The sequence below is a fragment of the Oncorhynchus kisutch genome, linkage group LG26 (assembly GCF_002021735.2).
Source record: "Oncorhynchus kisutch isolate 150728-3 linkage group LG26, Okis_V2, whole genome shotgun sequence".
NCBI classification, from domain to species: Eukaryota; Metazoa; Chordata; class Actinopteri; order Salmoniformes; family Salmonidae; genus Oncorhynchus; species Oncorhynchus kisutch.
Genome location: NC_034199.2, coordinates 25,510,957 through 25,535,776, shown reverse-complemented (window position 1 = coordinate 25,535,776; position 24,820 = coordinate 25,510,957). Strand labels below are relative to the sequence as shown.

The following is a 24,820-nucleotide window of genomic DNA, read 5'->3' as shown; positions in this document are numbered from 1 at the left end:
TACTAAACCCTGCTCAGTAGGGGTCCTGGGGTTCTGTCCTCTGTGTACTGCTCTGTGCCAGCATTCTCACCAGAGACAGCAATCCAGCCACACTCAGTCAGCAGATCTCTGAAGACCGGCTCATAAACGCCACATGATGGCTGCCAGCATGACTCATGTTTGGTGTGTCTGTGTGTTACTGGGGTTATAATTACCCCGAGTGTGTGTACACTGCAATAAAAGTTCTCCTGTAAGTGCCTGCGGACATAGTGACATATGTACACTAGGCATCTCAACCTCACACACAAGATACAGTGTGGAGGAGAGGACTTGAAAAGAAAGTTCCAACCAAAGCTACCTAATCTTGCCCTTTCTCTTTCTCAGCAAGTCACAGCATCTGGACGGCTGCTCTGGCACCTCTGGAACAGCTTTCCCATCCCCTTGAGTAGCATTGGATATGTGCACAGTACAGTTAGCCTATGTGGAAGTCTGTATTGTTGTAAGCGGGCCTATGTGGAAGCATGTGTTGTTGTAAGCGGGCCTATGTGGAAGCATGTGTTGTTGTAAGCGGGCCTATGTGGAAGCATGTGTTGTTGTAAGCGGGCCTATGTGGAAGCATGTGTTGTTGTAAGCGGGCCTATGTGGAAGCATGTGTTGTTGTAAGTGGGCCTATGTGGAAGCATGTGTTGTTGTAAGTGGGCCTATGTGGAAGCATGTGTTGTTGTAAGTGGGCCTATGTGGAAGCATGTGTTGTTGTAAGTGGGCCTATGTGGAAGCATGTGTTGTTGTAAGTGGGCCTATGTGGAAGCATGTGTTGTAAGTGGGCCTATGTGGAAGCATGTGTTGTAGTAAGTGGGCCTATGTGGAAGCATGTGTTGTAGTAAGTGGGCCTATGTGGAAGCATGTGTTGTTGTAAGTGGGCCTATGTGGAAGCATGTGTTGTTGTAAGTGGGCCTATGTGGAAGCATGTGTTGTTGTAAGTGGGCCTATGTGGAAGCATGTGTTGTAAGTGGGCCTATGTGGAAGCATGTGTTGTAGTAAGTGGGCCTATGTGGAAGCATGTGTTGTTGTAAGTGGGCCTATGTGGAAGCATGTGTTGTTGTAAGTGGGCCTATGTGGAAGCATGTGTTGTAAGTGGGCCTATGTGGAAGCATGTGTTGTAGTAAGTGGGCCTATGTGGAAGCATGTGTTGTTGTAAGTGGGCCTATGTGGAAGCATGTGTTGTTGTAAGTGGGCCTATGTGGAAGCATGTGTTGTTGTAAGTGGGCCTATGTGGAAGCATGTGTTGTTGTAAGTGGGCCTATTTGTTAGTGTGTTTGGTCTGCCTCTCTCAAGAGTTTCCTCCTTGAATCTATGATTCCATTGTAGAATGGGGAATTTATAGAACGGGGAAGTTCTAGTGCGTCGACAGACTTGTTTTCATCTCTTAAAGATGATATGCTTCGTATCTAACAGAAATGTGCAGTGTGTCTTATTTTTTTATTTTTTTTATTTCACCTTTATTTAACCAGGTAGGCTAGTTGAGAACAAGTTCTCATTTGCAACTGCGACCTGGCCAAGATAAAGCATAGCAGTGTGAGCATACAACAAAGAGTTACACATGGAGTAAACAATTAACAAGTCAATAACACAGTAGAAAACAAAGGGGGGGTCTATATACAATGTGTGCAAAAGGCATGAGGAGGTAGGCAAATAATTACAATTTTGCAGATTAACACTGGAGTGATAAATGATCAGATGGTCATGTACAGGTAGAGATATTGGTGTGCAGAAGAGCAGAAAAGTAAATAAATAAAAACAGTATGGGGGATGAGGTAGGTGAAAAGGGTGGGCTATTTACCAATAGACTATGTACAGCTGCAGCGATCGGTTAGCTGCTCAGATAGCTGATGTTTGAAGTTGGTGAGGGAGATAAAAGTCTCCAACTTCAGCGATTTTTGCAATCGTTCCAGTCACAGGCAGCAGAGTACTGGAACGAAAGGCGGCCAAATGAGGTGTTGGCTTTAGGGATGATCAGTGAGATACACCTGCTGGAGCGCGTGCTACGGATGGGTGTTGCCATCGTGACCAGTGAGCTGAGATAAGGCGGAGCTTTACCTAGCATGGACTTGTAGATGACCTGGAGCCAGTGGGTCTGGCGACGAATATGTAGCGAGGGCCAGCCGATACATACATGTAGAGTTATACATGTAGAGTTATACATGAACAAGTATAACTCACAGCATCTCCCACAGATACGATTTCATATCTTGGAATGATGGTGCAGTCTGAGACATGGCACATATCCAGCTGTAGAAAAACCTTGTCAATAGACAGAGCAGGAGACCCTCTTACATGTCCCTACATCCCAAATACACACACGTCTCAATAGCGACCAGAGTATTAGCGTTTCCATAAACAGCTTTTCCAACAGATCTGGAGTCCGTCTCCTATGAACCTCTGTCTTGTGCGATATGTGAAACAAACGGTAATACAGATTTCTGACATTAATACTGCAGGAGAATGCGAATTATCTTCCAGATATTTGTTGCATTATTGAGAATGAGCAGCTTGCAGCTAAAAGTATGTCATGTGTGATTCTCATTGACAAGAGGTTTGTTCTGGAAGGCGTAGAGATATGAAATGTAGAGATGTCCCCTATCTCAGACAAAATGGCCGCCTGAAATAGAAGGGCTTTGAACAATATTCAATAAACATTTATTTACTGGAGTAAATCTTGTCAAAGAGTTAAATGGTGTTAAATGGAAACATGGTTCCTATTAGTGCAAGGAGAGGTTGCTGTTGTTTTTTATCTATCCGGTAATGTTACTATTAGTTTTGATTAAATAAATCCCTGTGCAGGTACTAACATATCCCATATTAAATTTGGATATAACTGCTAGATCACTAATACTCTCCTATGGTAGTCAGTCATATATAATTCAATATTATCAATAATATTCATGACTTATTTTTTTTTACCTTTACAAATTCTTATTTTCAATGACGGCCTAGGAACAGTGGGTTAACTGCCTGTTCAGGGGCAGAACGACAGATTTGTACCTTGTCATGTCAGGGGTTTGAACTTGCAACCTTCCGGTTACTAGTCTAACACTCTAACCACTAGGCTACCCTGCCGCCCCATTATTACCAATAAGTAATTAGTCTAAACAAGACAGTACAGAAAACGGGACTAAAAAAATGAAAAAGAATGACAGTCCAGGGTATACAAACCTATAGGGATGAATAGTTTGAGCAAGCTTGCCCTCTAGTGTCTGAGTAGTGAACTACTTTTCAAACCAACCGAGCAGAGCAAGAAGAGGCGAGGAATCCTCTGTATCATGTGACAAGGGAGATAGTAACAAGCATTTTAAAACAGGGCAGTGACAAAATACTAGCCTGCCCCCCCCCCCCCCCCCCCCCCCCCCAAAATGTCTTCAAAATATGACATCTTGTTCAGCCGTTCTCTCTGTCTGTCTGGGATGACAGAGCGAGGGTCGTCACTGCTTACCACAGTCCGACATGATCATGTCAGCATCCGCCTACCAGAGATACACAGAAGGAGAAACACACTCAGTCAACCCACATGGACTGACACAGGCAGAGACATCACAGGTAAACACTAGGGCCCAAGGAGGCATGTTACTCACCTCCGCACACTTATGGATGGCAGAAGGACCCACTCCTCCGTCCACAATGTCCAGAGAGGGAAACTGACTCCTCAGCCAGCTCACCTGGCCACACACAGAAACAGATATGTTAATGACATGTCCCAAATATGCAACACACCGACGTACATGCTCAAGATTGATGAAAATAAATCCACTGGGGCTGATTATATTCACGTCTTCTTTGCTGCAGCTTTCTGCTCCCCTTATTGCGGTATCATTGACATATTTTTTACTTGACGATTGGGACTATCCCTAAGTTCTGGAAGGTCTATTATAAATGTGCATCAGTTGGGCTTCAGACCAGGCCATAGCACCATCTCGGCACCATCACTGGTATTAAATGTGGTAAATTGTTTGGATAGGAAGAAACACTGTGCAACTCTATTCATTGACACTGTCAACTACTCTTTACTAATTCTACGGTTGTCTGAAATTGGCCTGGATCACTAGGCTTTTTTGTACTTGGTTTTACCTGACTAGGCTTTTTTGGAGCTGCAATCTGCCTTTGTCGCTTTGCAGAAAGCCTTTGTTGAACTGAAAATGAGTGCTTAATGCAGCTAAAACCAAGTACATCGTTTTCCAATTCACTTAAAAATGTATCTGATGATTTATGCATATTGGATGATGCCCACATTAACCGTGTCCCCGTGTATAAATATCTTTGGCATCTGGATTGACAAAAAAGTTATTTTAAAAAGCATATGGATCAGTTAGTTAGGAAGTTGAAAATAAATAGATCATGCCTCTCCCTAAACAGCAGAAAGCAGATCATTCAGTCAACTTTCCTGCCAGTGCTAGACTACAGTGACACCATGTATACGAAAGCAGCTGCAACTACAATGGAACCATTAGAGGCAGTTTACAACGGCGCACTTCGCTTTACTACGGGAGGCAGGTTCAGTACATATCATTGCATCCTAGAAGTCTCATAGATCAATACTCTGCTCTATTTTTGTTTAGAAAGCCCACAACTTCAACCGTACCTTACTTCCTTGTTAAACTACAGACTTACAAGTCACCACAAGCAGATATTATTCTGAAATGTCTCATTCATACTCAGATGACACAATGTCCACTGATGACATTGTAACACACCTCTGCATTCAAGAGACCTTGTGCATAAGTCAGATTACAGATGAGGACAAATAAGCTTTTTCATGCTGCTTATCAGGGATGTGCTTTCTCTGGTGAGACACAAAGTTAAGCAAATTAACACATATAGACACACGAAAACATACGACCTTGGGCATCATGTCCTCCATGAACTTCTGGCCTCCAAAGCCAGGCTCCAGTCATGACCAGAGCCATGTTGATCTGTCCAGCCCACGGTGCCAACTCCTCTACTGTAGTCCCAGGCTTTATGGCCAGGCCCACCTATAAGACACACACACGTTGGTTTTACAATCCTTGTGTGGATCAAACAACTGATTCCCATCCAAAATACGATTTTCCCTAACCTAACCCTTAACAGATCCCTAACCTACCCTTAACAGATCCATAACCTAACCCTTAACAGATCCCTAACCTAACCCTTAACAGATCCCTAACCCCAAACCCTAATTGGAAACCTAAATCTAAGACTAAAAAAGCATTTTTCCTTGTGGGGAATTCTGGTCCCAACTATGATAGTAAAGACACTATGTGTCTTCTTCACCCATTGTGGTGAACTTTCTCTGACTTGTGTGTGAATTACGCTTTACTTCCATTTTCTCTGACGATTCATTTCTCTCCCATATCTGGACCTCTCATCTCCCTCTATAGTCAACACTGCCTCACTTTCATGCCGCTCTCTCTGATTTGGGGCGGCAGCGTAGCCTAGTGGTTAGAGCGTTGGACTAGTAACCGGAAGGTTGCAAGTTCAAACCCCCGAGCTGACAAGGTACAAATCTGTTGTTCTGCCCCTGAACAGGCAGTTAACCCACTGTTCCTAGGTAGTCATTGAAAATAAGAATTTGTTCTTAACTGACTTGCCTAGTTAAATAAAGGTACATTCTTATTTTATTTTTAAATCTCCTTGAGGTTTCCAGCATTGGTGGTGGCCTCCAGGTGGAATGTGTACTGATTGGCTCCTGCCATGGGTTTCACCCACTGCTCTGGCCCCGATACCATCAAGTGCATATCTGGAAGAAAACACACACACACACACACACTTTTGAGATGGCTGCTATGTTAAGTTGAACAATCTATGATACTATGTAGAGTGAAATAGCATGGGGGCACCAGTGTCTGTGATAATAGGGACTCTTCAATGTTATTGTATTACTCACCAAAAAGGGTCTGGCCACACACAGTTCCTCAGGCACTCCACCATGGGATGACTGAACATGATGTTTTGTACAGAATGACTTCAGGGAAACAACATACAATCATTAGCCTCATGTGATTTATTCTAATCCAGTCACCTTGGTGGTGATGCAAGGCGATAAGATAAATTGAAATGCAAATCAGTGCTATAATTAATGCGGAATAAAACTTAAGCTGACAAAATATAAGTAGCTAAAGACAAACTGAGGATGTTGTAAACAGAGTTGCTGAATGTTATGCAACCTGGACTGGCTTTGCTAAAATATGCATGCATTCAGTGTTACAGCTAGCTAAACTGCTTGACATGATTGCTAAAGAAACTGAGGTTATGCTAGCTAGCTAGCGAAAATCAATGCACTCCCTAGCTAGCGTTGTAGCCTATGAATCATCTGATGTGGCTTTGCTCACCCGTCCATAACGTCGAGGTGCAGGAAGTCAGCTCCGCACTCCGTCATTCGAACAGATTCAGTACCAATGCATGCTACTTAGGTCACTGGGATGGACGGGACTATTTTTTGCGAAGTATTACAAATATATATTTATTTTTTATTTAACTAGGCAATTGAACTAGTACCAGCATCTTTGCGCTGTAAGACATGTGGGTGCTGTGCAAGAAAGCAGTTCATGGAGTACTCGAACGTGTTAGTTTGCTACTTCCGGGCTTAACGCTGTTTTCAAAATAAAAGTACAAAAGCATCGAACGTTGCTTTTCCAAAAGTTGCCACTGGATGGCGGACAACTCATACGGAAGTTACCTATCAAATCAGTGTTCACATATTTTTCCATGGTGAAAGATGAATTCATATTGCCCACAGAGCTCACATCGTTCCCTAGTTGGCTGTAAGACTTAGTAGATTTGACTGAAGTTGAAAGGTAGAGATGACCCCATTCCAGAGAATGTGGGGGACCATCTCAGCAGTGTGTGCAAGAGCTGTCCTCTGAGAACAGGAGACAGAGCCAGACAAGACCAAGATCAATGGTCACATAAAGGACTGTGGGGACTGTGGGAGAGACCAATACCACCTCTATAGACTACTGCCTCTCTTTCACTCTCACACACACAAAGTTTTCAAGAGAGTTCATCCATAGTCCAATCTCCAAGTTATTATGATTTATAAGAATGTGAAAAATGTATCGTTAGTAGTTCCAGCAGTGTTTTCTGTGGCTCTGGCCCACTTCAGGCTCAGTCACATCCCACCGGACACAGAGTCTATGCAAAGTCTATTCCAAGTTGGTTCAAAGCAACTTATTTAAATGAAGTGGAAATAACGTTTCAACCAGTATGTGTCCAGTGGGACACATGCCGATGAGAGTAAACACCAATCTGACATTTATGGGTTTGGGCTGCGGGTTGCGTTACCGCTGTAGAGTTGATGGTGGGCTGTGGTAGCATGGTATGCACCGGGGGACAAGAAAGGTAATATGTTATTCTCACATTGACTTGAGTTAGAGTAAGTGGTTGTCATGGTGAATGGGAGCCTTGAGTAAGAGCCTCTAAGAGAGCTGTAAAGCTTTAGGATATGACAGCCTCTCCGTTGACACACACACACACACACACACACACACACACACACACACACACACACACACACACACACACACACACACACACACACACACACACACACACACACACACACACACACAGGCCCTGAGCTAGGTTGGGGCCAATATACATTTACACTGTTTGTTTTACATGTCTGTCTTTCCTCATGACTCCATCTAAACATCATTCTCTCAGACGCCCTCTTAAGAGCTTTAGAGGTGATGAAGCAGTGTCCTACTACAGGGGTACAGTAAAAACTATTTGTAAAGAGTCCAGGGTGGGTTGTATGGATACACATCTACCTGTCTGCTCTATATAATACAGGTTGTTTCTCTGAGGTCAAGAGGGTTAATTTTCTTGACTTTCCATGAGGTGACATTATGAAATGGTGCTCTCGGCAGTTGTGTTTTTTTAGTGAGAAGGCAGAGAAGATTCACAGTGAAATGCCCAGGTTAAAGGCTTTTTTTAAGGTGCTTTATTTACATGTATTTACAACAAAAGCATCGGGACAACGAATCGAGAAAGTAACATAACCTGTAGTTGTAACAGGGCGACATATGGTCACAACTTGGAGTCAAAATTGAGATACCATTGTGTAGTGGTTGTGTTTAGGAATTATGTGAATGACCTATGCTCCCCAAAGAGCAAAAGGGTTTAACATTTTACTGCAGTGGGCTAAATCAGGGTCACGCAGAGTGTTTTTTGATATTCTTAAACAAATTTACTTTGAAACAAAAGTATACACCTCTCACACATGGTTATGGGCTTAAAAAAGAAGACACCTGTACCATATAGAGTTGAAATGTATTCCATTTTGAGTTTGCATCCCAATATTACACTTCATATACATCACAGAAGACTGTAATATAACACAACTTTTTGACATAGAAACACCAGATTTTTTTACGTTTGAAAAATAATCATGTTTATTAATTATGAAATTATGAAAAATATGAATAATGTTCCACCCACTAAGTAATTTGACTGCAGGAAAGGGCTACATGAGTAAGTGTGTGTTTACTGGGATGCCATATGAAGAATTGCAAAAGTTACAATAACTCATTTATTTAGTTTAGAAGTCCTAACTGAATATCTGCAGTTTAAATAAAACAGAGGGCAGGGCTAAGCACATAATTATCTGTGAACCTCAGGAACAATTTTGTATTTGGAGAAATAATGCTTTTCTCTCCCCCTTCCTCTCTGTTGAAAACTGTGAAACACTTGCTGGTAGTTCTGCGGATTTTCTTTAATTCACATCTGTCCACCTGCTTTAGGACTTCGTCCCTAACCTACTTTTGGATCTGGTCAAAAGTAGTGCACTAGGGAGTAGGGTGCCATTTGGGAAGCAATTTTAGGAATAATTATTCTATAATTTCAGACTTGGGATGTTTTTGTCAGCTAACACTCACTGGAGAGTTCCCTGGGTCAGTAAATCAGCACTTTACACTTTGTAATCTCTCTCTGTCTCTTTCACTCTCTCTTTCACACTTTCACTCTCTCTCAGAATAAGAAGAAGAAGCGAAGTGTTAGATGTGAGATAGCTCTAGCGATGGCCTTCATCAGACTTAATTTCACAGCACAGATGACACACCAGACACAGCCTCACAGCCTCAGCTTTACAGCCTCACAGCCCCAGCCAAAGACTCACAGCTCCAACCCCAGGCTCACATCCCCACCCAAAGCCTCACAGCTCCAACCCCAGCCTCACAACCCCAGCCACAGTATCACAGCCTCAGTCCCAGCCTCACAGCCCCAGCCTCACAGCCTCACAGCCCCAGACTCACAGACCCCAGCCTCACAGCCTCAGTCCCAGCCTCACAGCCCCAGCCTCACAGCCCCAGCCCCAGCCTCACAGCCCCAGCCTCACAGTCCCAGCCTCACAGCCCCAGCCCCGGAGTCACAGCTCCAGAATCACAGCCCAAGACTCACAGCCCCAGCCTCACAGCCCCAGCCTCACAGCCCCAGCCTCACAGCCCCAGCTCCAGAGTCACAGCCCCAGCCTCACAGCCCCAGTCCCAGCCTCATAGCCCCAGACACACATTCCCATGCTCACAGCCCCAGTCTCACAGACCCCAGCCTCACAGCCCCAGACTCACATCCCCAGTCCCAGGCTCACAACCCTAGTCACAGCCCCAGCCCCAGCCTCACAGTCCCAGCCTCACAGCCCCAGACTCACAGCCCCAGCCTCACAGCCCCAGCCCCAGAGTCACAGCCCCAGCCTCACAGCCCCAGACCCAGAGTCACAGCCCCAGCCTCACAGCCCCAGCCCCAGCCTCACAGCCTCAGCCTCACAGCCCCAGCCCCAGACTCACAGCCCCAGCCTCACAGCCCCAGACCCAGAGTCACAGCCCCAGCCTCACAGCCCCAGTCCCTCAGAGGCCCAACAACATTCTCACCGCCCTAGTCACAGCCTCAGATCCCCAGCCTCACAGCCCCAGCCCCAGAGTCACAGCCCCAGCCTCACAGCCCCAGTCCCAGCCTCACAGCCCCAGACACACATTCCCAGCCTCACTGCCCCAGTCTCACAGACCCCAGCCTCACAGCCCCAGACTCACATCCCCAGTCCCAGGCTCACAACCCTAGTCATAGCCCCAGCCCCAGACTCACATCCCCAGTCCCAGGCTCACAACCCTAGCCCCAGCCCCAGCCTCACAGTCCCAGCCTCACAGCCCCAGACTCACAGCCCCAGACTCACAGCCCCAGCCTCACAGCCCCAGCCCCAGCCTCACAGCCCCAGCCTCACAGCCTCAGCCTCACAGCCCCAGACTCACAGCCCCAGCCTCACAGACCCAGCCCCAGCCCCAGAGTCACAGCCCCAGCCTCCCAGCCCCAGAGTCACAGCCCCAGCCTCACAACCCCAGCCTCACAGCCCCAGCCTCACAGCCTCAGTCCCTCAGAGGCCCAACAACATTCTCACCACCCTAGTCACAGACTCAGATCCCCAGCCACAGTCTTACAGGTGTGTGAAACATATTACTGTTACTCATACGCCTCCACATTTCTTACTTTTACTGTAAACATATTTTACTACCTCATAAGCAGTACTGAAGCCCCATGTTAGTCAACATCAGGGGTACTGGTCACTGGTTGTCCTCATAAAAGTCCCTGTTTCATTAGTTTGTTTTCCCCAGGGAGAGGGCTGTGATATATTTTCCTTCACTTCAGTTTCCAGCCTTCTATCCAGCCCTCTATCCAGCCATGCTGCTCTCCTTCTCTGCCCCAAACGGGTTATAGTTAGGTTACTCTGCCAAGATATATCTCACTCTACCTACGATGTCATGGCATGGCATGCCCTAGCTGGTTCAAATCCAACCACAATGTGAGGAAACTCCCTGTCGACTGCATGCATAGGGCAATGAAAAGTTCACTGGCATCAACAGAAGTAGGAGTCTAATCCATCTCATTCTTTTATTAGTCTGATTATTCTGGCTCTTTCACGGTATTGAGCTTTACAATTAAATCCAACCCCTTTAAGTCCACAATATTAAGCAATATGACTTGTTGCTTATTTTTCCAGGTCAGAGTCTGCATTAATATGGTTTCAACTCAAAAGTTATTCCGATGAGGTCTCAGTAGTTATTTCAGACCAATCTTGAGGTGGCGGTAGTACGGTCGTCCCACCAATTTGGTGCCTTTTGAGAAGTGTAACGTTGTCCCCAAAAAATGTATGTTTGGTTTCAATTTCAACAAGCTGTCATAAGAGTATATGTTCAACTTAATAAAAAACACATTTTTCCACCTCAAGAAAAAAAATAAAAAATAAGATAGCAAGTCCTTGATATGTGCCAAATAAAGTAACAAAGTTGACCATAACAGGGTTGGCCATAACAGGGTTGAGGATTTAATCTTAAATCAGCCATAAGTCACCTTCTGACAGGGGGAATGAAAGCGTGTTGTGTGAAACAAGGGTAAATTGAATGCAAACTTAAAATAAAGTGAAATTGTTCAAACCTTTCTAGCATGACTATCTATGGGTAACAGGGTTGACATGTTATGCTTGACATGCCCAGTGTTCTACCACAAAACACCAGCAAATGGCCAAAAAGAGTAAAACCAACTCACCTGCTTCTGTACTAGATCTCACTATTAGTTGTTAAAAGTTTCTTAAGATTTTTTTTATTTTTAAATAATAGTTTCAACATATTCAAACGCGAGTTAACAAATGAAAATTAAACACTAATCACATGAAATAAATAATAATCTTCAGAAATGACTTTGTCAAAGCAACAAAACAACTAGGGCTTTACAATGATGGTGAAACTTGGAGAAATCTTAGGGTTAAGTGGGTTAAAATCTTCCTATAAGTGACACAGGGTTGACCATAACAGGGTTGACCATAACAGGGTTGACCATAACAGGGTTGACCATAACAGGGTTGACCATAACAGGGTTGACGGAGAGACATTTTGACTATTTAGCAAGTCTTTATTGAATTATCGGTATGGTCTATAATAAAGGACACTTCATTTAATTAACAGGCTTTTAAAATGAAATATTGTTGCACAATTTCTACTTAAAATATAAAATGTTTACATGCTACAGGTGGCAAATTAAGGGCTAAACAGCAGCATGTGTGTCAGACGGGTTTGAACACATTTTACACACGTCTAAAGCACATTGTTTACTGGCTAGTAATTCAACTCAGCTGGCATATCAATGCCAAACTCTCTCCAAATGTGAAGCCTGAAACAACAGAGGCAGGCACATTGAAGACAGACTGATCAGACCTCCCAGGATAGAAGACAGAATTTTGAAAATATTAGAGGAGAACAAGAATAAATCATAATATTTGTATTTGATTGGGTATAGTTTGATTGTATTGTACGTGTATTTGATCAATGTGGTGTATTCCAAGTAATGCCAGTAATAACAGTGAAGTGAAGATGTTCAGGCTCTTCTAACACTACAATAAGTGTTTCTCAAGATGAGTTTGGTTTATCTGATATAACATGGATATGTCCAGCAGGGACAGGACAGGGTGGGGTTTATCTGACCTATGACCTATACCATTCTCCACAGAGAAACAGCAGCAGGACACTTTATTGTACTTCCTGGATGGTGGTTGATTTAAATGATATTACAGTAGACAATCCTCCTCCTTTCTGTACAATCAGGTCGGTGTGTTCCTCCTGGTTTCCGGCTGCGGTTGACTCTAGCCTCCTGAGCAAACAGCCTTGGATGGATCTACTGTAGGTCTTCAGAAGGTCAGGAGGAGAGAGGAGCGTGTGTCCTCCTGGGCTCTCCCATCCTCCGCTTTGTGTAACTCCGGTCGGGGGTCCGGAGGGGGAAGAGACTGGTGGGGTGATGGGGGAAGTCACGTCCCAAGCCTGATTGTCCTGATTGTCTTATGTTTGTTTTCCTGCATGCACGTTCTGATGAGGACAGTCCTGGCATTTTCCTTCATTAATGAGACACTTGTTAGGGAAGCCCTTGTTGTCAGGGTGTCTCATTAGGCAGATGTTTGTTAGGCGAGCTCTTGATGAGATATCCTTGAGGATGGGGAGTATGCGCAGGGCGGTGCCCATGAGGGGTGTCACCACATCCTGTAGAGGCTACTGGGAGTAGAGGAAGGGAGACAGACAGACAGCTAAAAATAAGAGATCAAGGCGGAGAGAGGGAAAAACATAATTTCTTATATTCCTATTCTCTTTTCTTCCTTTGTATGTCAATATGAGTTTCACTTTGGACTAAGTAGTAGAATTTGAGCCATTTGACCTATAAGCTATTGTCTCCTAAGTTTTCAATCTGCATGTAAGATTTAGTCTGTGTTTGTGCCAATATACAGTGCCTTGCGAAAGTATTCGGCCCCCTTGAACTTTGCGACCTTTTGCCACATTTCAGGCTTCAAACATAAAGATATAAAACTGTATTTTTTTGTGAAGAATCAACAACAAGTGGGACACAATCATGAAGTGGAACGACATTTATTGGATATTTCTAACTTTTTTAACAAATCAAAAACTGAAAAATTGGGCGTGCAAAATTATTCAGCCCCCTTAAGTTAATACTTTGTAGCGCCACCTTTTGCTGTGATTACAGCTGTAAGTCACTTGGGGTATGTCTCTATCAGTTTTGCACATCGAGAGACTGACATTTTTTCCCATTCCTCCTTGCAAAACCGCTCGAGCTCAGTGAGGTTGGATGGAGAGCAATTGTGAACAGCAGTTTTCAGTTCTTTCCACAGATTCTCGATTGGATTCAGGTCTGGACTTTGACTTGGCCATTCTAACACCTGGATATGTTTATTTTTGAACCATTCCATTGTAGATTTTGCTTTATGTTTTGGATCATTGTCTTGTTGGAAGACAAATCTCCGTCCCAGTCTCAGGTCTTTTGCAGACTCCATCAGGTTTTCTTCCAGAATGGTCCTGTATTTGGCTCCATCCATCTTCCCATAAATTTGAACCATCTCCCCTGTCCCTGCTGAAGAAAAGCAGGCCCAAACCATGATGCTGCCACCACCATGTTTGACAGTGGGGATGGTGTGTTCAGGGTGATGAGCTGTGTTGCTTTTACGCCAAACATAACGTTTTGCATTGTTGCCAAAAAGTTCAATTTTGGTTTCATCTGACCAGAGCACCTTCTTCCACATGTTTGGTGTGTCTCCCAGGTGGCTTGTGGCAAACTTTAAACAACACTTTTTATGGATATCTTTAAGAAATGGCATTCTTCTTGCCACTCTTCCATAAAGGCCAGATTTGTGCAATATACGACTGATTGTTGTCCTATGGACAGAGTCTCCCACCTCAGCTGTAGATCTCTGCAGTTCATCCAGAGTGATCATGGGCCTCTTGGCTGCATCTCTGATCAGTCTTCTCCTTGTATGAGCTGAAAGTTTAGAGGGACTGCCAGGTCTTGGTAGATTTGCAGTGGTCTGATACTCCTTCCATTTCAATATTATCGCTTGCACAGTGCTCCTTGGGATGTCCAAAACCGGCTTTAAACTTCTTCACAACAGTATCTCGGACCTGCCTGGTGTGTTCCTTATTCTTCATGATGCTCTCTGCGCTTTTAACGGACCTCTGAGACTATCACAGTGCAGGTGCATATATACGGAGACTTGATTACACACAGGTGGATTGTATTTATCATCATTAGTCATTTAGGTCAACATTGGATCATTCAGAGATCCTCACTGAACTTCTGGAGAGAGTTTGCTGCACTGAAAGTAAAGGGGCTGAATAATTTTGCACGCCCAATTTTTCAGTTTTTGATTTGTTAAAAAAGTTTGAAATATCCAATAAATGTCGTTCCACTTCATGATTGTGTTCCACTTGTTGTTGATTCTTCACAAAAAAATACAGTTTTATATCTTTATGTTTGAAGCCTGAAATGTGGCAAAAGGTCGCAAAGTTCAAGGGGGCCGAACACTTTCGCAAGGCACTGTATCTCCCAATGTGCCTCTAAAGGATTATTTAGTCAGCGATCATCGCAAGGACCCTAAATCATGACCGGGTCATGTCACAGTACGTCTGAGCATTTTTCCCAAATTGACCAGAGCATCAGCATTTTAAACTGTCCTGACCGTAACCCACCACTTCAGAGGGCCGCTGTGGCCCAGCATGTAATTGTCTGTTTAAGCCCCCTCCGGGGAGAAATGGATCTACTCTCTTTAAGCACTGGAATGTTTCATTCAAACAGGCGGAAGGGGAGGGTATGAATGAAAAAGGCTTTAGTGCTAATCCCAAATGATACATTGCCAAATTATTGCTGAATATAGCCTGTATTTACTGTGAATAAGAGCAGCTGGTTCATTCAGCCTACATCAGTCAAGTTAATTCATCACTTTTCCAGGTCAGAAAATTCTACATTGAAGGGTGAGTTAGGGTGAGCTAAGCTTTATACAGACTTTACTAGGGCGATCTTTTGAACTTTGTATTTGTGAATGCATTAGTTAAATTCTTGGTGAAAAAAAAATGTACATTTCAAGCCTTAATGGATTATTGTTATTTTTATAACCCCCTTTTTTGGTAGAATGTTAATCCAACTGAATTACCCTTTGGGATTTTCCCACTAATTAGAAGTATCTGCTGAATAGCACAGCAGGGCAGTCTTAATTTTACATTCACAGCAGGGGCTCTGGGTACTGAAGGGTTGGTTTTGAAAAGAGAGAAAATCCAAGTCTGATAAAATACTTAAAGGTCAACCGACTGGGGAAAGACTCACAGACTCCCCATCTTTCACACCCAAGGCTTTTATGAATATGTCTCAGTTTCTCCTTCGATTTGCCATCTTTTTCAATCTCTGATCTAATTGTCTCACACACGCACGCACACACACACACACACACACACACACACACACACACACACACACACACACACACACACACACACACACACACACACACACACACACACACACACACACACACACACACACACACACACACACACACACACACACACACACACAGTACTTGTACACATACACAGCCCTGTGAAGCACGGTCTTGCTCAACTGTTTTCCACTCCAGCTCTTCAAAGCATGCCTGGCCATTAGCTTTCTTTCTGCAGGTTCAAGTCAAAACGATGTGGGTTTGATCTGCTGTTAGGGCACCCCTCTGAGGCTTCCGTGCTGGTAGTGCTGAGAGTAATAATGATATTAACCAACATAGCTCAGCTGTGTGGAAAAAAACATACAGGATACCTGCTGGGTGCAAATTGAACCTCCTTTGTGAGAAAATATCTCTTTTTATTTTGAATAGAAGTGCCAAAATATTATTAGTATCACATGATGGAGTGGGAGGATGGATTCCCAGCCCCCATAAGTGGCTCAACCAGCTGTTGTAGTTCCACTGTGGTGTGCTATAGATGCTTTAACAAGGTGGCAATTCATAACAGGCTCAATGGTAGAGGATACTCTGAATGGTCACTGTACTCTGTCCACATCAGATAAACTATTGCATCACCCACCGGTGTAGTACTGTAACTAACTGTTACCATTGATTAATGTCCAAACCAAGCTTACTGTTGTCATAGACAGCATATGCAATCATTACGTTTTGTAAATCTCCCTTTGTGTGAGTGCACGTACTCACGCAAGCACACATTAACACACTCACACACAAACACACTCATACAAACAAACACACACACACACTCTCTCTCTTAACTTGCCATGACAGTCTGTCTTCCTGTCCCTGAGATGGACTGTAATAGTCTCCAGGCAGGATTTGTCCACTATGACTCTCTAGGGATGAGAGAAAGCAGAGGGCAGTCACAGCTACAAACCACACACACTAAGACATCACAATCACACCATACAGCTCTCATCACACACATTCACATCATATACACACACTACCACTCTCACGGTGGGCCACCCGCTCACACACAGTTGGGTTAAGCGTAATTATAACACAAGCATTTATGAGCAGTATATTCCTTTATAAACAGTTTGTTTGTAATTCCTGTCCCCAGGGAACTCCACATCTGTGGCCCTCTACCCCAGGGTGCAACAGCAGCTGTCTCTGGTTTGGGAAGAAGGGTTGTAACTCCTGCAGCTGACTGTCCAAACCCCCTCAAACACGCTATGAGACCTCCCTGGGCCTGCTCTTCTAACACAGTGGGCCAAGGACTGTTGTACAGTATCCACATCTGTACTGGTCATGAAACACACACACACACATATATATATATATATATATATTATTTGTTGTTGTAGATTTTTTTTTTTATTTGTATATTTGTATTCTTTTTTTCATTTTTGGGGGAATATTAAAACATACAACAACTTGCAATGATGCCACTCAACATTTACCATACATTCAGTCATCTAACAGACTCCCATCCAGAGTGAACCACAGAAGCAACCAGGGTCAACGACCTACTCAAGGGCACGTCGACAGATCTTCCTCAACGTCAATTACGGGAACCCGAACCAGCAACCTATCCTCCACCGGCCCAAGCTCCCAACCGCTAGACCACCAGCCCTCCAAGATTATTTTTACTTTATTTTTTAAAACTTTTTATCTTTGACTGTCATTCTATCCCCGCCCAGCAACTCCACTCCGACTTGTCTACAATTCCACATCCCAACCCTCAGCTTTCCTCAGCCCATCCCACCTCTCTCTGCTGGCCACCCTCTTCAGATTTCTACGCACCATATATCTTTCAACTATGCTGTGATGTTTAACATACAATTTGAATCTATCGAATCTAATGGAATCCACAGATTGCAAGTTGAAGATAAATACTTTTACTGAGAGTGTTAGTATATTAGTAATTGACTGACCAGGTCTCTCCAGATCTCCCAACAATGCTATTTCTAGGGTACATTTTTATGAATGTTGCTTTTTCAGGCATTCCTGAACCTGAGACCCGAAACAGGCTACCTGAGGGCAATACCAAAACAAATGGTCTATTGATTCTGTATCCTCACAACAAAATCTGCAGAGCTGTGATGATTGTATGCCCCAAATATTCAACATTTTGTTGGTGGCAAGAATTTTAGCGGAAAAGCACAAAGTCTTGAATCTTGTGTCGTTTTATATATCAACTCATACAGCCTGTACCATGGAATCGGTACATCAAAAATATCTTCCCAACTATTTTGCAATCTGTATGGAACAGCTGTCAACATCCTGGTCCTCAAATGAAACTGGTATGCTTTCCTATTTATGCTATTTTTATTCCTCCGCCAGTTTTTATCCTTTATATTGAGCAGACAGACCAGTTCCCTACCGCCTACCACTGCCACCTGCCTCCTCCATTTTTGGGGTAGTGCTGTAATCAATTGGTTGTAATCTTGGATTGAGCAGATATTCCCATAAAATTCTGATAACTCCATGAAAGACAACTCTACCATTCCAATTTACAATATAATTTAAAAACAAAATACCCCTTTCAGACTTCTTTTCCATAAATACAGGTATTTTATCAACCTTGAGACTGGTGTTTTGCGGGTACTACTTAATGAAGCTGCCAGTTGAGGACTTGTGAGGTGTCTGTTTCTCAAACTAGACACTCTAATGGACTTGTCCTCTTGCTCAGTTGTGCACCGGGGCTTCCCACTCCTCTTTCTATTCTGGTTAGAGCCAGTTTGCGCTGTTCTGTGAAGGGAGTAGTACACAGCGTTGTAAGAGATCATCAGTTTCTTGGCAATTTCTTGCATGGAATAGCCTTAATTTCTCAGATCAAGAATAGACTGACCAGTTTCAAAAGAAAGTACTTTGTTTCTGACCATTTTTAGCCTGTAATCGAAACCACAAATGCTGATGCTCCAGATACACAACTAGTCTAAAGAAGGCCAGTTTTATTGCTGCTTTCGTCAGAACAAGTTTTCAGCTGTGCTAACATAATTGCAAAAGGGTTTTGTAATGATCAATTAGCCTTTTAAAATGATAAACTTGGATTAGCTAACACAACGTGCCATTGGCGCACAGGAGTGATGGTTTCTGATAATGGGCCTCTGTACGCCTATGTAGACATTCCATAAAAAATCTGCCGTTTCCAGCTACAATAGTAATTTTAAACGTTAACAAGTGACCCCAAACTTTTAAACGGTAGTTTATGTAGCATAATGTATTTACAGTTTTATTCACAAGTACTGGTGACAAATTTTGCATTCCGATTATTTCATCGTAGACGACAGTCCCCCTTCATTCATGCATACTATGAACAGACCAAACTCATCTTGTCTCCTCTTATTATCTTTGGTTGATGCGGGAGGAAAAAACATTCTGGTGTGCACAAAATTGTATCCAAAAATAAACTGGTCACATTCTGGACATGACTTTGTAAGGACCGTGTTTGTTCAAAATGTTTCTGTGAAAAAAAGTGTTGCCAGCTCAAATGCTGATTGTTGCGTCAATCGAAAATGGACGTTCTAAATAAGCATTCTAATCAAGTGTTCTAATCACACCGGTTTGATCGTACACAACAGAGACCACTATAGAATGATCACACCCGTTTGTTGGTACGTGTGAAAAGGTGAAAAATCTCAACCCACCCAGTTCATATTCATTATATTGTCTGGTTAAGCATCCAAGATAAAGCAAAATATTTATTGCTCATATGATTTGAAAACTAATCACCAGGAATAGGCAGCAAGTGAGTAAACTGGGATATGACTAAGGAGTTAATCAGTGCAATCTTTCCATAAATAGACAGGTATTTTCCTCTCTATGGTTGCAGGATCTTGTCTATTTTTACTCGTTTTATATTGAAATTAATTGTGGAGAGCTCATTTATATATTTTCTGATATGAATACCAAGTATGTCTACTTCACCGTCAGCCCATTTTATAGGTACACTGCAGGTAATGTAAAAGTTGTCTTTTTTAAAGATCCAATTCATAATATTGTACACTTTTAGTCCAGAGAGTTCAGAAAAGTTATCTAGATCTTCAACGAGACATTACAGGGATCTAGAGTCCGGATTTAATATAAAACTGTTTTATTCATCAGCATACATGTACACCTTTGTTTTCAAGCCTTGGATTTCTAATCCTCTAATGTTGTTATTTGATCTGATATTTAAATAGCTACCATTTTGATGGCCATAACGAATAGATATGGTGTCAGCGCTCCCTTGTTTAACTCCTCTTGACAATTCAAAACTATTTACTATTTTACACTTTGGGTTGATATACATTACTTTTACCCGTTTTATAAGAGACTCACAGAAATGGAAAATATCCAGGTATTATAAAAATGTGTCCTTAACTGACTTGCCTAGTTAAATACCGGTAAAAAAAATCTGAAGCCTTTTCAAAATCCGCTATAAATACCAGGCCTGGCTTCTTCGATGTTTCATGTTGTTCTATTATTTCTAGTTGTTGTCGTATATTATCTCCAATGTATCGTTCACGTAAAACACCTGTCTGATCAGGATGAACAATATCTGGTAAAGCATTTTTAATTCTCAGTGCTATACATTTAACTAGTATTTTTGCATCACAACATTGAAGTGTAAGGGGCCTCCAGTTTCTTAGATAGACTGGATCTTTATATTTGCCATCTGGGACTTGTTTTTATAATAGTGAAATCAGACCTTCCTGCTGAGTACCTGACAGACTACCATTTCTATAGGAGTAGTTAAAACAAGCTATTAATGGCGCTTTGAGTATATCAAAAAGGCTTGATATACCGGTCACACCTTGATCTGATTCACCTGTTTTTGTGCTTGTCTCCACCCCCCTCCAGGTGTCGCCCATCTTCCCCATTATCCCCAGTGTATGTATACCTGTGTTCTCTGTTTGTCTGTTGCCAGTTCATCTTGCCTCATCAACCCTACCAGCTGTTTTCCCATATTCCTGTTTTTCTCTAGTCTTTGTTTTCTAGTTTTCCCGGGTTTTACCATTTCTGCCTGCCCTGACCCTGAGCCTGCCTGCCGTCCTGTACCTTGTGACACTGCCCTGGATTACTGCCCTCTGCCTGCTCTGACTCTGAGCCTGCCTGCTGTTTTGTACCTTTCGGACTCTGCTCTGGCTTACTGTCCTCTGCCTGCCCTTGACCTGTCATTTGCCTGCCCCTTGTTTTTGTAATAAACTTTTGTTACTTTGAACTGTCTGCATCTGGGTCCTCTCCTGAGCCGTGATAGTACAAACTGTCCATGACAGACCCAGCAGACTCGCACCAGCTCCACAAAGCCGTCTCCTCCCAAGGAGCCTTCATTAGAAGGCATGAGGAGTTGCTTCGTGGTCTTATGGAGGGAATTCCAGACGTTGGCTGAATGCCATGACCGCGTGTTGAACACATTGCTGGAGCAATTCAGCAGGTTTTCTGTCAGGCAGCCTACCACAATGGTAACCTCCCAGCCCCACAGTAAACCGGCTGTTAGCAGCAGGGCTCCCCCGGCCAACCCGGTTTCCCGAGAACCCCGCTTACCTCCCCCGGAACGCTTCGCTGGAGAGTCGGGAACATGTCAGGCATTTCTCGCTTAGTGTTCTCTAATCTTTGAGCTGCAGCCCTCCTCCTTCCCCTCGGACCGCTTGAAGATAGCATACCTAATCATGCTGTTGTCCGTGAGGTCTCTCGCCTGGGCTTCGGGCAGTATGGGAACAACAGTCGGCCATATGCTTCAGTCTGGAGGAGTTTGTGGCGGGGGGTAAAGAAGGTTTTCGATTCCTCATTGTCCGGGAGAGAGACTGACCAGAAGTTACTGAAGCTTCGGCAAGACTTCCGCAGTGTGGCAGACTATGTGGTGGATTTTCGCACATTGGCAGCTGAAAGTGCATGGAACCCGGAATCACTGTTCGACACGTTCCTGCACAAATTATCGGAGGAAGTTAAGGATGAGCTAGTAGCCCAGGAACTACCAACGGATCTCGATATCCTTCCTGTTTGGCCCTGTCCGGGGGTGTCCTCGGATGGAGCCACAGTGTCTCCTGACCCCTCCTGTCTCAGCCTCCAGTATTTATGCTGCAGTAGTTTATGTGTCGGGGGGCTAGGGTCAGTTTGTTATATCTGGAGTACTTCTCCTGTCCTATTCGGTGTCCTGTGTGAATCTAAGTGTGCGTTCTCTAATTCTCTCCTTCTCTCTTTCTTTCTCTCTCTCGGAGGACCTGAGCCCTAGGACCATGCCCCAGGATTACCTGACATGATGACTCCTTGCTGTCCCCAGTCCACCTGGCCGTGCTGCTGCTCCAGTTTCAACTGTTCTGCCTTCTTATTATTCGAACATGCTGGTCATTTATGAACATTTGAACATCTTGGCCATGTTCTGTTATAATCTCCACCCGGCACAGCCAGAAGAGGACTGGCCACCCCACATATGCTCTCTCTAATTCTCTCTTTTTTTCTCTCTCTCGGAGGACCTGAGCCCTAGGACCATGCCCCAGGACTACCTGACATGATGACTCCTTGCTGTCCCCAGTCCATCTGACCGTGCTGCTGCTCCAGTTTCAACTGTTCTGCCTTATTATTATACGACCATGCTGGTCATTTATGAACATTTGAACATCTTGGCCATGTTCTGTTATAATCTCCACCCGGCACAGCCAGAAGAGGACTGGCCACCCCACATAGCCTGGTTCCTCTCTAGGTTTCTTCCTAGGTTTTGGCCTTTCTAGGGAGTTTTTCCTAGCCACCGTGCTTCTACACCTGCATTGCTTGCTGTTTGGGGTTTTAGGCTGGGTTTCTGTACAGCACTTTGAGATATCAGCTGATGTACGAAGGGCTATATAAATTCATTTGATTTTGATTTGATTTGACTCGCCTTGACCATCCGGAACGATGGGCGGCTACGGGAACATAGGAAGGAGAGCAGGTCCGATTCCACTCACCTGCCCAAGAATTCCACCTCGCCGCCTAAGCATCCCAGAAGTCTCCGGCATCTCCATTTCAGAGAAAACCTGAGACTACCCAAGTTCCCCCAAGAGTCTCCGATGTCTGCCGATTCACCTCTTCCCCAGCCAATGCAACTAGGCAGAGCTAGGCTGTCTGCAGCCGAATGTTTACACAGGCTTCACACAAAGAGTTGCCTGTATTGCAGGACTATTGCTAATTTCGTGTCCTCCTGCCCACTAAAAGACCAGGCTCACCGGTAGGGGCCAGTACTCTGGAGGGCCAAACGTATAACTTTTGATCTCCCCTCAGGTTTCTGTGGTATTGGGATTATCTTGGCCCCAGTGACACAATCCCCTCATTGACTGGACTGCTGGTTCCATCATGGGCTGGAGCCCGTTCTGCCATGCCCATTGCCTGAAGTTAGCGAAGCTTGCCCGGGGACATCTTCCAGTGGGCTCGGAAGTAGCCCGGACCTCTCCGCCATTCCCGCACAGTACCAGGACCTCTGGGAGACTTTCAGTAAGGCCCAGGCCACTTCGCTTCTACCGCACTGACCCTATTACTGTGCGATTGACCATCTCCCAGGCACCACACCACACCACCCCGGGGACGACTGTACTCTCTGTCTGGTCCGGAGACCAAGGCTATGGAGACCTACATCGAGGACTCCGTAGCTGCAAGGTGTATCCGTCCTTCTTCCTCCCACGCCGGCGCAGGTTTCTTCTTTGTGGAGAAGAAAGACAATGCCCGTGCATCGACTACCGGTGCCTCAATGACATCACGGTTGAGAATCGCTACCCGCTACCACTTATCGCCTCGGCCTTCGAGCCACTCCAGGGGGCCACCATTTTCTCCAAGTTTGACCTTTCGGAATACCTACCACCTGATGCAGATACGGGAAGGGGATGAGTGGAACACTGCTTTCAACACGGCCAGCGGTCACTACGAATATCTGGTCATGCCATTTGGTCTTACCAATGCTCTAGCTGTGTTCCAGGCCTGGTCAGTTCATGGTGGAGGCCAACACTTTGGACATCGGAGTGGGGGCTGTCCTGTCCTAGCGTTCTGCCCTGGACCTCAAGTTACATCCCTGCGTGTTCGTCTCCCATCGTCTTAACGCCACAGAGAGGAATTACAATTTGGGGAATTGTGAGCTTTTCACGGCAAAGATGACGTTGGAGGAGTGGAGGCACTGGTTGGAGGGGGCAGAACATCCTTTCATTGTGTGTACGGATCACAAGAACCTAGAAAATCTCTGCACCGCCAATCGTCTCAATTCCAGGCAAGCTAGGTGGGCCCTGCTTTCCACGCGATTTAACTTCTCCCTCTGGCCTTTGTGCTACAACACTTTTGGTGGCCTACCATGGCCCCTAAAGTCTCCACGTTCGCCGGCACCTGCACGATCTGTGCGCAGAACAAGACTCCTCGGCAAGCTCCGGCTGGTCTCCTTCAACACTTCCTGTCCCTCACTGTCCCTGGTCTCACATATCCCTGGACTTCATTACGGGTCTCCCCTGTCTGATGGCAACACCATCATCCTGGTTTTCCAAAGCCGCCCATTTCATTCCCCTTCTCAAGCTACCCTCTGCCAAAGAGACGGCCCAGCTCATGGTGCAGCACGTCTTCCCGGATCCATGGACTCCCGGTGGACATGTTCTCCGACTGGGGTCCTCGGTTCTCGTTCTGGTTCTGGAAGGCGTTCTGCACACTCATTGGGTTGTCGGCAAGCCTGTCCTCTGGGTTCCACGAGACCTGGAGATGACTCTTCGCTGCCTTGTCTCCGCCAACCCCACCACCTGGAGCCAGCAACTTGTGTGTTGAATACAGCCACAACACCCTCCCCTGCTCTGCCAATGGTCTCTCACCTTTTAATTGTTCCCTGGGTTATCAGGCCCCGCTCTCCCTGGAGCAAGAGGAAAAGGTTGGCATACCCTCGGCCCAGATGTTCATCCGCTGTTGTCGCCATACCTGGAAAAGAGCCCGGTCAGCTCTTCTCAAGACCACCTCCAGGTACCGACGACAAGCGGACTGCCATCGGACCCTGGCTCCCCAGTATCGACTCAGACAAAGGGTATAGCTGTCCACTCTGTCCCCTCTTTTTATCAGCCC

At 44.7% G+C, this 24,820-nt stretch overlaps 1 protein-coding gene and 1 pseudogene across 1 annotated transcript in view; one reads left to right on the top strand and one right to left on the bottom strand.

The window, feature by feature from the left end:
* Positions 1-2,045: 2,045 nt before the first annotated feature.
* Positions 2,046-6,567, bottom strand: LOC109871050 (ribulose-phosphate 3-epimerase-like; annotated as a pseudogene).
* Positions 6,568-9,028: 2,461 nt separating this feature from the next.
* LOC116357733 (pollen-specific leucine-rich repeat extensin-like protein 1) overlaps positions 9,029-24,820 on the top strand; it is a 39,533-nt gene continuing 23,741 nt past the window's right edge. Inside the window, exons 1-3 of the mRNA XM_031806034.1 lie at positions 9,029-9,491; positions 9,535-10,438; positions 24,603-24,763. Coding sequence (XP_031661894.1) covers positions 9,029-9,491; positions 9,535-10,438; positions 24,603-24,763 — 1,528 coding nt within the window. The remainder of the gene's footprint in view (positions 9,492-9,534; positions 10,439-24,602; positions 24,764-24,820) is intronic.